The sequence below is a fragment of the Camelus ferus genome, chromosome 23 (assembly GCF_009834535.1).
Source record: "Camelus ferus isolate YT-003-E chromosome 23, BCGSAC_Cfer_1.0, whole genome shotgun sequence".
Classification (NCBI taxonomy): domain Eukaryota; kingdom Metazoa; phylum Chordata; class Mammalia; order Artiodactyla; family Camelidae; genus Camelus; species Camelus ferus.
In genome coordinates this window covers 13,871,224-13,888,020 of record NC_045718.1, presented here as the reverse complement: position 1 = coordinate 13,888,020, position 16,797 = coordinate 13,871,224, and the positions used below count along the sequence as shown (strand labels likewise).

General features: G+C 50.0%; 1 protein-coding gene and 1 long non-coding RNA gene across 2 annotated transcripts; one reads left to right on the top strand and one right to left on the bottom strand.

The window, feature by feature from the left end:
• The first annotated feature begins 8,147 nt into the window (after positions 1 to 8,147).
• Positions 8,148 to 15,325, top strand: CHI3L1 (chitinase 3 like 1). Its single transcript, XM_006178180.3, has 10 exons — positions 8,148 to 8,283; positions 8,493 to 8,522; positions 9,429 to 9,630; positions 10,147 to 10,203; positions 10,957 to 11,107; positions 11,900 to 12,021; positions 13,064 to 13,187; positions 13,781 to 13,963; positions 14,420 to 14,536; positions 14,725 to 15,325. The coding sequence occupies exons 1-10, from the start codon at positions 8,259 to 8,261 to the stop codon at positions 14,863 to 14,865; spliced, it is 1,152 nt and encodes a 383-aa protein (XP_006178242.1). The 5' UTR covers positions 8,148 to 8,258; the 3' UTR covers positions 14,866 to 15,325.
• LOC116659294 lies at positions 8,241 to 13,112 on the bottom strand. The gene is made up of 3 exons (XR_004314613.1): positions 12,036 to 13,112; positions 9,742 to 9,944; positions 8,241 to 8,598 (listed from the first exon to the last, which is right to left on the bottom strand). It is a non-coding gene; the product is annotated as an uncharacterized LOC116659294 (long non-coding RNA).
• Positions 15,326 to 16,797: the final 1,472 nt, after the last annotated feature.

Below are 16,797 nucleotides of genomic sequence, written 5' to 3'. Positions count from 1 at the left end.
TTTGATGTTCATATACAGAAACTGACACAATAATTGCCAAGACATCTATTTATATTAAGTTTTCTCCCTAGGTTCAAATATCCCTGTCAATTGGTGACATTCTTACTTTATGGCATAAAATAAAGGCCCTGGAGATTTGCTCTTGTCCTCACTCTCTCTTATACAAACTGATCACACATTATACTTTAATAAAAAAGCTCCATGTTCCCCCAATCTGTGGATTAATCGGAACTAATTAATCTTATTATTACAGAAGATAACTAATCTTATAATTATAGATGAGATTTCCTTTTTTCTTGCATCTACTAAGGCCCCTGATGAAAGCCGAAGATCAGGAATTCAGTCTTCTGAAATAACAAAAGAACATGAGTAAAGAGTTGACCCTGGCGTTCTTGGCTTGGACACCAAGGGCTATCTGCCCACAGGAGCAGACCTCCCTGTGCAAGTGGACACTGTGACCATGGACTTGTTAGGCTAAACCAGTTGAGTGGGCCAGAATCCCTAGAGTGGTTTTGGTCTAGATTCAGAAGGGTCAGCAAACTATGGTCCTCTGGACAAATCCAACCGGCTGTTTGTTTTTGTAACTAAAGTTTTATTGGAACACAGCCACACCCACAGAGTCAGCATTATCTATGGCTGCCTTCCCACTACAGCTGCAGATTGAGTGATTGCACACGGAGTGCACTGCTGAGCCAAAAGCACACAAATTTGTAGAAGTAGAGTATCCAACCCCAGTTTCATTAAGTAAAAATCAATTACCTAGAACTAAATGAATTGATTTCATAATGATTATTTATATTAATTGAGCTAAAAAAAAACCTTTTCTTTTTAAATGTGTTTCTTGACCTCAACTTAGACAACTGAAATGAAGCAGTCCTTTAAAAATTTTTTAATAATATATTTTATTTAACCCAATATATCCACAATATCAATATTCTAATATGTAATCAATCTAAAAATATTAATGAGATATTTTACATTTTTTCATTCTGTATCTTCAGTTTTATTTTAAATCCAGTGTTTATTTTTATAGTTACAGCCCATTGAACACATTTTGTATGTCACTTTGTCCCAGTTGAATGTTGAAATTTCAAAAGGAAAAAATATTCTGTGAATGATCTTAATATAGGTTACAAGCTAATATATCATTAGGACAATTTGAGAAGAATGACTTTGTAAATCATAATGACATGCGTTGATTAGCCTTGTCTACAAAATAATGATAACACAGGTTAAATAATATAGAAAGTGCCTTTTCTAAATTCCTATGCTTTTTTTAAATTGAAGTATAGTCAATTACAATGTGTCAGCTTCTAGTGTACAGCAAAATGTCCCAGTCATGCATATATATACATATATTCATTTTCATATTTCTCCATTAAAGGTTATTACAAGATATGAATATAGTTCCCCAAGCTATACAGAAGAAATTTGTTTTATCTGTTGTTATATATAGTGGTTAACATTTGCAAATCTCAAGCTCCCGAATTTATCCCTTCCCACCCGCTTTCCCCTAGTAACTATAAGACTGTTTACTATGTCTGCAAGTCTGTTTCTGTTTTGTAGATGAGTTCATTAGTGTACTCTTTTTTCTTTTTCTTTTTTTTTTTTAAGATTCCACATATGAGTGATGTCATATGGTATTTTTCTTTCTCTTTCTGGCTTACTTCACTTACAATGACGATCTCCAGCTCCACCCATGTTGCTGCAAATGGCATTATTTTATCATTTTTTATGGCTGAGTAGTATTCCATTGTATAAATATACCACAACTTCTTTATCTATTCACCTGCTGATGGACAGTTAGGTTGCTTCCATGTCTTGGCTCACGTTCTCCTGGGACAGTTTACCCAGGCAACTGAAATAAAAGCAAAAGTATACAAATGGGATCTAATTAAACTTATAAGCTTTTGCACAGCAAAGGAAACCATAAGCAAAACAAAATGAAAACCTGCAGAAAGGGAGAAAATATTTGCAAAAGATGAAACTGAGAGGGGTTTAATCTCCAGAATATATAAACAGCACGTACAACTTAATAAGAAAAAAGCAAACAACCCAGTCTAAAAATGGGTAGAAGCGATTCTCCAGTGAATACATACAAATGGCCAATAGGCACATGAAAAAAATGCTCAATATCACTAACTATCAGAGAAATGCAAATCAAAACTGCAATGAGATATCACCTCACACCAGTCAGAATGGTCATCACTAAATAGTCCACAAACGATAAATGCTGGAGAGGCTGTGGAGAAAGGGAACCCTCCCACACTGCTGGTGGGAATGCAGTTTGGTGCAGCCACTACGGAAAACAGTATGGAGATTCGGCAAAAAACTAAAAATAGACATACCCTATGATCCAGCAATCCCACTCCTGGGCGTGTATCTGGAGGGAACTCTAATTCGAAAAGACACCTGCACACCAGTGTTCAAAGCAGCACTATTTACTGTAGTCCTATACTTTTTATGGCCAAATTTCTTATTTTATAAATTTGAAGCAATGTAACCAAACAAATTGATACAGCTCATTCATCTCTAAGGGAGCACGTAGGTTATTTGTATGGGTTCAGTAAGAATATGTCCTTTTTTCTACCGGACTATAACGGACTATTGACTATGCCAAAAATTCCACTGATTAGGTGTGATCACCCCCTTATTAAGGAACAAAGACTACATTTCACATGTGAGAATGACATCTATGGAGTCCTCCCAGGAAAACTTCTGTGGGACGGCTTTATGACTTGAAATTCCAGCCTTACAGATAGTAAACATTTCATTTCCTGGCAGGCCAGAAATATTAACAAATATGGGAATCTTAGAGAAAACTGTGCTAATGAGGATGCTAAAAATTCTTCTGACAGATGAAAGAAATTCCCAACCCCAGGAATTTTGCAAGCCTCCAGACAGAAGTTGTCTGTCAAGCCTCAACATTATGTGTCTCTAGCTCTGTTCGCCATTCAAAGTGGAAGTGTTACATTAAGGCTGTTGTTACGCCTGTGGAAATAAATTTAAGCCAAATACAACGAATTATCAGTTTAGTAACACCAAGTCAGAATACTGTTAATCAACTTAAGTTTTCTCAGTGGCAAGAACTTGCCCACGAGAAAAGAAAAACTGCAGAAGCAAAACCTGACACTTTGCTCTGCTTCATTCATGACTAAGTACCACTCAGGGTTGGGGGTTTGGGGATACGGACATTGTGCATCTGGAGAGAAACCAAACGCAATGGGCTATCCTGCCCTGTTCAGGACACCAAAATAATAAACCTTGACTACTTCTTATAAACGTGGGCTCTCTGACAAAGATCGTTTTCTCCCTGATTTTTACTTGCTAACAAGTGAAGATAAACTGTGAATATGACGGACACATGAGAAAGCTATTGATTTCTACCACGAACACGGCAGCCCTGGTCATCTTTTCCCCTTCATGTTTTGTATTTGGCAAACCAATCTTTCTTTCTGAAGTCGGACTGACTCCCTTTGCCTTTTTGCAATAAGTTGTTTTCATGTCTAACTATTGCTGAGTCTTTGGCAGCATCTCCTATGTGCTGACACCAACATCATGTTGGAGCAGAGGAGCTGGAAATGAACTTGGAGGAAGAGATCTACCTGTAAATAAAGAACTTCTCAAATATTTAGCAGGATGTTGCCACCACCTTCGTTTGCTCTGACACTCCACGCAAAAGGAAGGGGTCCTCAAAACGGTTATGCCTGAGAGGCTGCTCTTGGGATGCAGGAACTTGTACTCTGAGGTGGTTTTGTCCATCCAGAGGCTCCTGATCCAGCCTCATCTGTACCCTCCTTGCCCCCACTCTGTGCTTCAACCACCCTTGAATCCTTCTGGGTCCTGGAACATGGCAGCCTCTTCCCACCCCAGGCTTTTTCCATTTCTCCTGCCTCACATGCTTTTGCCAGGCTACTATCTACCATTCCTTCTGACCTTGGCTAAAGCATCACTCCCCAAGGAAGCCTTCCCTGACCACCTGCACCCCTTTATACAGTCTCCCAACCCTCAGAATTGCCTTGTTGAACTTCTCACTGTTGTAACAAATTACTTATTTATGTGAGTCTTTAGTTAATGTCCATATTCTTTGCCAGACCATATACTTCATGAGGACAGGCACTGATTCCCTGTTTTCACTCACCTTTCTGCCTCACCACTTCCTACAGTGCAAGGCAACTGGACGTGCCCAGCAAGCATTGGTTGAATGAGTAGATGAATGATGAGGGCAGTGTGAGGGCTTAGAAAGACTGGATCAGGGCAAAACTAAGTCAGGATGATTGTTCTGTGGTCCCATGGTACCTCCTAGGTTGGTTATTTACATGTGACAAGAACTATTGAAAGCGATGAAATTTCTAGAACATCAGATTCCGAACTCGAGATAGAAGATCTGTGTACCATCTTGAGATCATTCATTCATTTATTCAGCCACTCAGTCCGTATTTTATTAAGCACTTACAATGTGTCAACCACTAGGGATGGTACAAAGGTGAATAAGACAGACCCAGTCGTCAGAAAGGGGCACCTGAGACACTTGCCTTGATATTAAGTTCACATAACAGGAACAATACTTTGACTCGTATAATTTTACTTGGATGTGGTTTAGTGCAGTTGATGGATATTTGACTAAACAAAGACTCCTTCTCTATCCAGTTCCACCCTTGCTTCCGTTACTGGCTTCCGGTAGACTGGGACCAAAGGGATTTTGATAATTTAAGATATATCTACTCCACAGTGGCTTTGAAATATCAGTTGCTTTGACTAATTGTTTAATGCTTTTTAGACATATTCTCTAAGGCATAAGTGGAATTATATATTTATATACAACTTAAGGAATAACTTTTTTGGGGTCAATAACACAAATTGGCTTCTAAAAATATATTTAATTCTGTCATTTACAGCAGTACAATGTTTATTATATGGAACATGATATTATTTGGTATCTAATGGAAACATTTAAAAATTCTATTGGCTGTGAAAAGTCATTTCTGCTATCAGGCATAGCTGGTTAAGTAATATATTTGAAAATTGTTGGTTATTTTATACATTGTTAAATATGCAGAAAATCAGTTCACTCATGTTAATAAAGTAAGCGCCCTTTCTGAACCCTGCTGGGCTGTAAAGGGGTAAACTGGCCAAAGAAGGGCGGGATCCAGACACACCTCTCAATGGGTCTCTTGCATTTCTGCACATTGTATGGCCAGAGGCTCTGGCTGTCTTTGTTCCAAGCTACTTTTTCAAAGGTATTTGTAGAGCAAACAGCCTTGGCAGATAGAAGGAGCATTTCTCTCTGGAGCAAAAGGCAGATTTGTTTACTGTCCAGTATAACAAAGATAATGTCTCCCTTCCAGGTCAAGGAGAGGCCAGCTTAGCTCAGTCCAGAAGACTGGGGCTCCTTACATTCAGAGTGCCTCTGCTGTGGTGCGGCCCACCGCATGCACAGCACCCTCCTGGGCTGCTGCGGCGTCGCCCCCTGCAGCCTGAGGCCGAGGGAAGTGTGCTGGGGGCGGGGCTTCGGCTGGTGTGTTAAGAATACGGAGATTATGACCCTCTGAATGAGGAGGCAGAAGCCATCGCACAGGGCTGGCCAGTAGCTCCCCCACTGTCCGAGCTTCCCCTTTGGGGAAATAAAAATAAAAATCCCCGGGGCCATTTTGATTGAAGGCACAGTTTCAATACACCCACACAAAGGTAGTAAAGTAACAAAATGTATTACTTACAGATCCTAGAAACTCTGTGTGTGGGGTGCTGTGCACAATGAACCGGGGAGGGGCAGTCCGCTGTTCCAGGTCACAAACCAGTAGGACACAGACAGCAAGCACCTTTTACTTTTAAGGTGGTTGGGGAGCAGTCACTAAGTTTCCAAAGGCTCAACTTTAAATGTTTATTTTAAAAGGTGCCCTGGGAGCCGGGAGGGTGTAGCTCAGTGGTAGAGTGCACACCTAGCACGCACGAGGTCCTGGGTTCAACCCCCAGTACCTCCGTTAAAATGAATAAGTAAGAAAATAAACCTAATTACTTCCTCCCCAAAATAATTCATAAGTAAAATAAAAGGAACAAAGAGACATTTAAAAAAAAAAAAAAAGATGCCCTGGGAAATGTAAAGCAAATGCCGTAGCAGCAACCCTGGCAAAAATGGCTGTTTTCTTATCACTGGAAGTGACGCCAACATGAAATTCATGCCATTTGCTGTGTTACAAGTAAGTGCTTTGTCTCTGACCTAGGATTCTCGTATCTCCTACCAGAACCCGTGAGACTACGGCTGTCTACCTCATTAGCTCGCAAGCACTATAAAATTTCAGGCCTTTCCTAGTTATGGACAGGTGAGGGGATGGCATATAAAAAGGCTCTTTGGTGGGACAGGAGAGAGCAAAGACAAGGATCTGAAAGAAGGCATGCACGGGGGTGACAGGGAGTGAAGGGGGCACGGCGTGAGATGAGCAGGGAGGCGATATGCCTTGGGATCCTCCGCCAGTCCTGCAGAGGGAGGCATGTGGGATGTCTTGGCCATTTGTTACGACAATGCCACCATCACACGGAACACGTGGGATTAATAAACTGGGTTTGGGTGAGCACAGGACAAGACTTGGGCCAATCCGACCCCGTGAAACAATATTTAACAAAGAAAGAGAGTGAAAATAGGGGTTTTCTTAACATCTTCACCGTTATGAAAATCTTTGCATGCATGCTACTGTGTGATACCTCTGTTAGAGATGAGAGGAGTTCCACTTCCCAGCACCCCCATGGACAAGGGCAAGTTATCACAGACTTCGATTGCTGTAGGTCATCTAGGTATGAAAGCAGGCTAGCTGCTGCAACGGGGAGAAGCTGCTGCAACGGGGAGAAGCCGCTGCAACCGGGAGAAGCCGCTGCAACCGGGAGAAGCCGCTGCAACGGGGAGAAGCCGCTGCAACGGGGAGAAGCTGCTGCAACCGGGAGAAGCAGCGACCCTTACAGTGTTCACGTGTTTGGCTCTGGACAAATCAATTTCTGTCCATTTCTCTTACAGTAAAGAGGAGGAGTTGTTTCAATTTTCTAGGGAGAGAAAGGAAGAGAAGGGGGACAGAGGGAGAGCCCTTTCAAGAGAGGGCTGTGAAACCAGCGAGGCTAATATCGGATTATTTCCTAATGTTTTTGTAAAACTAAAGGTACCTGTTGAGAAGCCCTCTGATCCATTCTGGGAATTGGAATTCTGAACTTTTCACTCACTGCCTATTAATTAATGGATAGCCTGCAAAGTGTGGAGTTGTCCAGGATCTTTGGCCAAAAAGTTTTAAAAAGCATTCACAGAGAATAAAGCATGCAGAGCCTTGTTAAGAAGTTTTGCTCGTCTCTGAAGAGTGCTAAGAAGGCACTGAGGGATTTAGGGAGGGGTGACATCATTAGGCTTGGGTTTCAAAAGAGAGGAGCTGAGATGATGTAGATTATGAGATGCTGAGAGCAGAGCTGATGGAGATTATTGAGCTTCTGAGATTATCTGCTCCTGGGGGAAACTGAGACTCTCCTGGATTTACTCCCCCAGGCTTGCTGCAGATTCGTTCTCGCTCTTTTTAGCTGACATTCCAAAAATGTCAGGTACCAGGTCTCAGAGAGGTCTCAGGAATTTCCCTCTCCGTCCCAGTTTGTCCTTAAAATACTCAGCTTATCAGTTGCTGTGAAACAGCTCAGACAGTTTCCCACTTGACCCGGGCAATGGGAAACAGCATGAGAGGGGAGAGGAGACCAGACAGGGCACTGCTCTCAGGGAGAGAGTAAATAATGGCCTTGTCTGGGGCTCTGTGGGTCACAAACTCAATTGCGCCCTGTTTCAACCTGGCCAAGGGCCTGGATGGAGGGCTGGGGAGGCAAAGGCAGAGGCTGCCAGAAGAGCTGGGAAACTGCCGGTGGAAAAAAATTTGAGAAAAGAGAGTGGGCGGCTGAGTCACTCACCCGGAGCCCCCAGACAGCACCCTGATGGTGGCTCTGATGGCAGGTGCCTCAGGAAGACCTGGCCCAAGTTTTCAAAACTCTCCAGGGTTTCTCAATCCTCCCTGGCTGGCCGGCAGCGCTCCTCCCCCGCCACTTTCCAGCCCGGTATTTCCTTCCTTGACACACAGCTCATTTCCCCTAAATGAGATGGTCTGGGGCGCGGGGGAGTGGAGCGGGACAGGTATAAGAGGAAGTGTGAGGTCTGGGGAAGCCATCTGGTCTAGACAGCTGGACACCAGGAGCCTGAGGACGCAGGCAGAGGCCACACCGTGTCCCCCTCTGCTGCAGCCAGGATGGGGCTGAGGGTGGCTCCAGCAGGTCTCAGGGTTGGCCACAGAGCCACGGCACAGAGTTGCTGGACTCCTACCTGCTGTCGGGGAGGGGCGGGTGGGGGGGAAGCAGAGCCAGGGGAGGCAGAGGGGAAGGGGCTGGTGTGAGAGGCCCTTGATTCCTTGATGAGGGGTGCAGGAAGCAGGAGGAAGGGCAGGAGGTACTTGCAAGGGGTCTCACCTTGGATTTCCCTTCAGGTTTCGTGGTTCTGGTGCTGCTCCAGAGCTGTAAGTAACCCCTTTTTACGTCCTGGGAGGTGGGGGTGTGGGGAGGGCTGTGTGAGGGAGACCTTCCCCGTTTCTCCTGTGATCCAAATGACACTGAGATATTAGCATTTGTTCAACTAAGGTGATGGATATAGATATGTTTATTATACTATGCGCAACTTTTCTGTCTATTTAAGATTTTTCAAAATGAAAAACTTTCAAAGACTCAGATTCAGTGAAGGCTTCAACTAAGGGCCTGGTGGGAGCCACCAGCCAGAGGCCAGGAGCCGTGTGGATGAGTGAGGCCAGCTGTTGGTCCTCCATAACCAAGAGGTCAGGAAAGGCCAACTTTGCCGCAGAAGAAATTAGGATGAGGGGAGAGGAAGAACTTCCTGGTCTATTGTGATATTGTGCCCCAGCTTGGGGGATGGACTTGGGGGGCCTGAGGACTGCCCTTCTGAGTGGGTTACAGCTTGGCAGAGAAGAGACGGGCTGATGTCTCTCAGATCAAGGCTCCGCTAAAGGTCCTGCAAGGCTCTCCCCTGAGGGCCAGGGTCTTCTGTTTTAGGCTCAGTTCTTCCTCTCCTTCAAAGCCGCTGCCTCCAGGAAGTCTTCTTTAGTTGCGCCAAGTCCCATTTCATCTCTGTTCCTCAGCCCCACCCTCCCCCTACACAGCGTTTTGTCCTTAGTCTGCAGTATGTTCATGCACCGCCTTTGATTTTTTTCTAAGCATTTTCAGACTAGGCGAGGAATGCCCCCTGAGGTAGAGGGAACTGAGCCGGCCCTTTTCATTGAGAATTCTAACTTTTGCTCGCAATTCCGCCCACCCACCAGACCGCCAACACCCCGTGGGTGCCCAGATCGGGGCCAGCCGGAGGGTCCCTGGCTCAGTCCTGGCTCAGGCCCCACCCTGTGCTTCTCTTTCAGGCCTGGCATACAAGCTAGTCTGCTACTACACCAGCTGGTCCCAGTACCGGGAGGGCGATGGGAGCTGCTTCCCAGACGCCATCGACCCCTTCCTCTGCACCCACGTCATCTACAGCTTTGCCAACATAAGCAACAATGAGATTGACACCTGGGAGTGGAATGACGTGACGCTCTACAACACACTGAACGTGCTCAAGAGCAGGTTGGGCCACTGGCTGGCCAGGGCAGGAGGAAGGCGTGGGGAGCATGGCAGGGCTGGTGTCAGGGCAGGGCGCCTCTGCTCAAGAGGATGGGTGGGGCCCCCAGTACTCACCTGTGGGTGGAGGACAGGAGAGCCTTGGCTTAAGTGGGAAAACGTGGTGAGGGCAGGTGTTGGGGTGTTGGAAGAGGCAGACCAGAGAAGAAGGCACAGCTGAGCTCCCCTGAGAAAGGCAGCCCCCTCCATCCCTGAGGGTCCCTCTCCACAACGCATGGAAAGTGCTCATGACTCTGTTTTGCCATATCCTGGCTTCTCCACTGGAGGGAACAAAAATGGACAGCATCCCTCAGAGTAGCTGCCACAAAGTCTCTACCTCTTAGAATACTGAATCTCAGGATTGGAAGGACCTCAGAGGCCTGATTTGGCCAGAAACCTGCTACAGCCTCCCAAACATGGGGCTACCCCTTATCACAACAGCTTCACTCCACCTCTGCCCTTCTGCCTCCCTGTGCCCCACAGGAACCCCAACCTGAAGACCCTCCTGTCTGTTGGAGGGTGGAACTTTGGTTCTCAAAGGTAGGACGCATTCCCCAGGGGATGATGGAATTGAAGGAGGCATGGGTTTCTCCTCACCCATTCTATGGGGGTCACAGGGACTCTACACTGGTCAGGCACAGGGGCCTAAATGGTTGTCAGGGGCCTGCCTCACGTACGATCAAGAAATCAGGGCCCAGAGAGGGAAAGGAACTTGCCAAGAGTCACACAGCAAATTGGTAGCGGATCTTCTGATTTCTTGTCAATGCTCTTTTTTACTACTTCTCAGACCTGACAACAAACATCCTCCGGGGGATACTGTCCTAAGGTCTGGAAGGAGAGAGACTGAAAGAATGGGAAAGTTTGGGAGTGGAGACCCTGGAAGGACTTCCTGGAGTGGGTAGAGTTGGACCAGGCTTTAAAAAGGGAACAAAGTATGGCCATGATTGCTCCCATTTGTTGAGCATGTCAGGCATTCTGTCCAGCCATTATCACATGTGATCCTCACAACAGCACTGGGAGATGTATTTATGCCCATTTTACAGATGAGAAAACTGAGGCTCAGGTTACAACCTGCTCAAAGTGGCTTGGCTAGTAGGTGATAAAGCCAGGGATAACTGGTTCTAAAGCACATCTTTCTAAGATGCCTGGCTGTGGGTCCTGTTCCAACCACACCCTCCTAGAGCTGTGTGGGTTCAGGCTCCCAGCTCCACGTGCCCCAGGGACCCCATCAGAGAGCCAAGGCACCCAGCATACTGGTGCTGAGCAGTTTTCTGGGGGTGATTTTGGCTCTAGATTTTCCAGAATAGCCTCCAACACCGAGAGTCTCAAAACTTTCATTAAGTCGGTGCCAACATTTCTGCGGACCCATGGCTTTGATGGACTGGACCTAGCCTGGCTCTTCCCTGGATGGAGAGACAAACAGCATTTCACCACTCTGGTCAAGGTGCTGGTTGGGTCGGGGAAAAAGGCAGAAGATTAGGGGGGTATCAGGGAGTCGGGGGTTGGGTAGAAGCTGCCTTCAGGGATGTTCTCCTGAGGCAGGCAAAGGGAGACTGAAGCCCCCTTGCTGCAGATCCTGAGATCTGGACCAGGGATAAGATGAACTGGCCTGTGTCCTGAGAGCTTACACAGCAAGGATGATATCTTGTGACGACAGTGGGAAGTGCGGTGCGGTTCTAAGAGGCAGAGGTCGCTAAGCAGAATGCCCGCTCCTCACTGCCCACTTAGTAGAGCATCACTGGCCACTATTCATTCCCAGACTGGCGCTGCCCACGTCCCAGCATGCACTGCTCGGGGGTGCTCGGCCCCGTCTCGGGGCAGCCCGAGCATCCCCAGTTACCCCAGGGGCAGAGTGGCCATTTAAACAAATTGTTCACGGTACCAATATAAACCACTTTAATTTTGTGTTCTCGTGTACGTGCTTGAACAAAGCACAGAACAACAGGCGAAGTTCCCCCAGCATCCTCTGTGGGCCAAGTGGGATCGCCCTCTATCTTCACGGCCCCTCCAGGACAGAGAGTAATTGAGTGTTGATGGGTACGCATGGGGTGTAGGGATGAGATTGATCTAAACCGTTTTCCAGGAAAAGGACGGATGAGCCTGAGAATGGGCGACTTTATCATTCCCGCCGAGCCCTGGTCAGGCCGGGGATCGCAACAGACCCGGAAGGCCTGTGGGAGGCTCAGTCTTTCTGCACGAGGCTTGCTCTCATGCACCTGCCTCTCTCCCCAACCAGGAAATGAAGGCTGAGTTTGCAAGGGAAGCCCAGGGAGGAAGAGAGCAGCTCCTGCTCAGCGCAGCAGTGTCTGCGGGGAAGGTGGCCATCGACGCGGGCTACGACATCGCCCAGATTTCCCAGTGAGTCACCCTACCTGCTCTGCCCCGTGTTCCATGCAGACTCAGAAGACCGGGTTTCCAGTCCCTGTTCCTCCAAAGACTTGATGCAAGTCACTTGTCCTCTCTGTGCCTCAGCCTCCTCCTCTGGCAAATGGGCGTAATAATCCCGGTCCTTCCTTGTCACTAGGGGTATCGTGCTGCTCTGCTGAGAAAGTTGCCATGAATGTATGTATTTGCGGAAAGGGAAGTAGGAAACGTTATACAAACCAGCCAGTCACTAACAGGCGCTTCTCCGTGCCAGGCTGAGCCGAGGGGCACCAGTCTCTGCAGAAGCAACCAACCTTTCATTTCTAACTGCTGAGAGTCCTCAAGGTGCCCCGCCCCTCCTTGCCCCGCCCCCAGATGCATGCGGGAATGAGCAGTCCCCGGCCACGGGGCTTAGGAAACCCAAGAGTAGAAACAAAGGCTCTTCTTCACTCTGACTTTAGAATTGTCTTTAGGGTCTCCGGGAGGTGTCGACTCAGTGCTTCAACTGATCCCTTAGAGGGTGGGAAAGAGGTGGCTCTCAACCATTTGCCCCAAACACTTGGAGTGCATGTTCATGCAGTGAACACCTGCAGACTTCCCGCCTGTGTGTGTGTGGAAACCTTGCTCCGCACCCCAAGGGATCATAGGTTCAGGCTCAGGCCATCCTTTGGTCCTGCTCTTTCCCCGCAGGCTCTGTTGATGCCACTTCTAATCTGCTTTCACCAAGATGAACATGGCCAGGGTGGAGGGGGTGAGGTGAGATGGAGGCCAGCTTCCAACTGTGTGCTGGGGGCAGAACAGAAGAACCCCATTCTTGCCTTAAAAGCTCTTGTGGGGCCCTGAGCCCACTCCCCGGTGTGGCTCGGGAAAGGTGGTGCAGCAACCAGGATGGCAGATCAGCGGCTTCTCCTGGGTTTGGGGTTGATGCCTTGCCTCTTGGCTGCCTGTTTCTCCTGCTCCGTCCCACTGGGCTGATGCATGTGAGACCAAGAGCTTTTCTAACTTTCCGCCTCGCCCTCCATCCCCTCTTCCACAGACACCTGGACTTCATCAACCTTTTGACCTACGACTTTCATGGAGCCTGGCGCCAGACCGTAGGACATCCCAGCCCCCTGTTCCGAGGCCAGAAGGATCCAAGGTCTGACAGATTCAACAATGCTGTGAGTGCCCTGAAGGAGGCAGGGCCAGGAGGGGCCCATAGAGACCTGCCACCTGCCAGTGCTCACACCCCACCTCTCCACTCCTCAGTAATCCTGCAAGGGTGGGGTCATGGAGCCCGCTTCACAGATGAGGAAACTGAGGCCAGAAGTTTATGCGTTCTCCACATCTCCGACAACTGAGGAGGTGGTGCTTCCATAAAGGATCAGGACATCTCCCAATGGGCCTGAAGGGTGGACCTAGCGAAGGCAGAGGGCAGATTGGAGAGAGCACAAAGGGGTCTAGGGGCTGAGGAGGTGCGGGTCTAGTCTAGACCTGCCACTCGCCGGCTGTGTGGCCCGAGCCGATCACTTGATTTCTGCAACTATCAAATAGCAACAGCCCCTTCCTATACCTAAGAGGATTTTTTTCGAGATTGAAACTCTACAGTGCACTTCAGGCTGACATTATAGGTTCCTAGAAGGAAGGGAATTCCAGACGCATCTCGACCTGGAACTCCACTTCCCAAGGCAGCAGTGGGAATTCTGCGCGATCTTTCCCTCTCGCACCACCAAGTGTCTAACTGCCCGACCCGTCCTGCCCCACCCACACCCAGGACTACGCCGTGAGCTATGTGCTGAGGCTGGGGGCCCCGGCCGATAAGCTGGTGATGGGCATCCCCACCTTTGGGAGGACCTTCACCCTGGCCTCTTCCAAGACAGATGTGGGAGCCCCGATCTCGGGGCCGGGAGCACCAGGCCAGTTCACCAAGGAGGAAGGGATGTTCGCTTACTATGAGGTATGAGCTGGGGAGTAGGTCAATGTTCCCACAGCACCTGCAGTCCCGGGGAAGGTGAGCCTCCCACCCTGTCCCTACTTTTACTCTTTTGGGAATGAAAAAAGTTCCAGTGGACCTTGCCTTCCAGCCCAGGGCAGAACCATGTCCAGGAGGCGGGTTCTTTTGCATCAGCCCAGCCTCTGCTGCTCCGTGCTGCCTTGGGCCAGTCCTCAGTGTCAACCCCCCATTTCCTGCGTCTGTCCAGCCCCCTTAATGCCTTCAGGGTACAGCAGTCACAGAACCCTGGGATATCTGCGTGTTTTAAGGAAAGTTACACAAAGCCTGCGGTTTCCAGGGGCAGATGTGGCCTACAGGCTGCAGCAAGGGGCTGAAAGGGACCTGGGGAGTGGCATCCCCCAGTGACCTGAAAGGCTCAGCACCGCTCCCCACACCACCCCTGCCCTGTTCTCTTCTCAGATCTGTGAATTCCTCCACGGCGCCACGGTCCAGAGACTCCTGGACCAGCAGGTCCCCTATGCCACCAAGGGCAACCAGTGGGTGGGTTATGATGATCAGGAGAGCGTCAAAAACAAGGTGCGTTCCCAAGAAAAGGGGGAGGGAAGCCCCCCACTCTGAGGGCAGGCCTGGTTTACAGGGGCATTTGGGGTCTCAGGCACCTGCTCTGCTCTCCCCTGGGGAGGCGTCCAGAGAGCATGCCCCCCCACCCCATGCAGACCGTGGCCCAGGGAACCCAGCCTTGCCCCTCCGGGTCCCCCCACCAGGCAAAGTACCTGAAGAGCAGGAAGCTGGCTGGCGCCATGGTGTGGGCCCTGGACCTGGACGACTTCCAGGGCACCTTCTGTGGCCAGAACCTGCACTTCCCTCTCACCAGTGCCATCAAGGACGCGCTTGCAACGGCTTAGCCTTCTGTCCTGCAGCGCACGGTGGGGCCAGGGCACCCCTCGCGGCTTGGCTCTGACTGGCCGGAAGCCTGATCCCCTGCCCTGCCGAGTCCCCTCTCGTGGGCCCGTGCGGAGGGCCACAGCCAGTCCCTTCTGAGCCCTGCTCTGGTGGACAGGCAGGTAGGGGTGAGGCCGTGGGGCCAGCATACCTGCTGATCAGTGAGACTGCTCAGTGACTCCAAGCACCACGCAAGGGGAGTTGTTTCAATCCCCTCACCCCCAGGCCCCCTTGCCTCGGGACACCGTTTGGGCAAGCCCTACCACCCTAGGGCCAAACATCTTACAAGAAGCAGTGGCCACACTGACTATACTCTCTGCAAAGCCCGACTTGACACGTCCCCCCAGGAACACAATCCTGCCCCATCCCACTTCCCTTTCCTCACTCTGCAGCTGCTCAATAAAGCACCACGGCTCACCAGCGTGTTGACGTTTGATTCAGTCTCTTGTGGGTCCGCTGAGCTCACTGCCCGCATCTCTTCTGGATTCCTCCCTCTCAGGCTTGGAAGCCCTGAGTTGCAGAAGGTGAAGCCACCTTGTCCTCTGCCAGACCCCAGGGAGTCCCCCAAGGAGGCCCACACCCCCAGATCCATCTGCCGTGGACTTAACCCAAGAGGGCTGGTGACCTTCAGATCTTAAAGGTCATTGTTGTCCAGACTTCACGACGCAGTCACTTGCTGAAAGAAGCCTTTTGTGTTTCCAGAAGGCCGGCAGGCACGAGGGAGGGAGCCCTTTAATCCCAGCCCTTCATCTCCTCTCACCCTGAGCAGGTGTAAGGGCCAACAGGGGCCAGGTGAGAGAGCCCCGCCCTGGACTCTCGGGGCTAGAAGGAGACACCAATTTCTCACACACCCTCCCTCCATCCCAGGCCTGGAGTCTCTGCAGGGCCCTGAGAGGTGGCCTTCCAGCCCCCTCCCCCGACACCCCCGGTGACCAGGAGCCCACTGCCTTAAAGGAGCCCTTCCCACTGCTGGGCTGGGGTCTGTCAGATGTCCTAGGGCTGCGGCCCAGCCCTCCGTCTCCCCCCTCTCCGAACACACTCAGCCCCCCTCAGCCCATGCAGAGACCCGGGCTCCTTGGCTCAGCCTGGGACAGGAGGTGGAGGGCAGACGGGATGAGACGGATCTCACGGATGGGCTCAGAAGACCAGCCCGCCTTCCAGCCTTGATGGAGTGGAGCTGTTCTCACCAGTCCCTGTGAATTCCCAGAGCCCCGGACATGCCGTGTGTCCAAAGCGAGTCCAGGTGCACACTCCAAACCCAAAGAGAATTTATTTGTGGATTCCCTGGTGTTTGGATTATCTGTGACTTGGCCTAGTGGTTTGTGACACTAGTTTGAGGTGTGGGGAAGGAAATACCTATTGGCGTCCCTGAAATCTGAACCAGCTGGAGCTCGGCAGATGCAGCTGATCCCAAGGTCAGAACCCTGCTAAAGGCAAAGAGAGCGAGAACTTGGCCAGAGCCTCAGGGGCGTACCTGGCATTTTGCTGCTGGCCAGTGGACCAAGCGTTTCCTCCCCACCTCACCACACAGGAGGCTTTGCTTGAAACCCCAGGGGCTGTGAGTCCTCCAGGGCAGCCAACCCTCATCACGCCTCCCCTGGCCACCCTTCCCCCATCCTCCTGGGACAGGTTCTGCAGGGCTGACTCAGGGTCCTGCAGACTTAGTCACAGTCACTTATAGCTGCAGAGTCAGAGGCCAGGGATGGGGATCGGGTCTCCAGGGCCGGCCCCTTGCCCGGCAGGACACTGAGTCACACAGCAGAGGGCACAGCACCCAAGCAGGGCAGGATCTGGAGGCTCCCCAGGCCTTCCACTGCCTCTCCCTAACAAGGACAGTTAGGATGAGAGGTGGCCTCGCTGTGGTGCCCCTGGCCCCCGGGGAAGGGGGAGGGTGA

What these genes read in the sequence shown, in the direction of transcription:
- CHI3L1 (XM_006178180.3), top strand. Translation starts at nt 8,259, where the DNA reads ATGGGGCTGAGGGTGGCTCCAGCAG. An exon ending in GCTGAGGGTGGCTCCAGCAG is followed by an intron (nt 8,284 to 8,492) that starts GTCTCAGGGTTG and finishes ATTTCCCTTCAG; the next exon opens with GTTTCGTGGTTCTGGTGCTG. An exon ending in GGATGTTCGCTTACTATGAG is followed by an intron (nt 13,964 to 14,419) that starts GTATGAGCTGGG and finishes TTCTCTTCTCAG; the next exon opens with ATCTGTGAATTCCTCCACGG.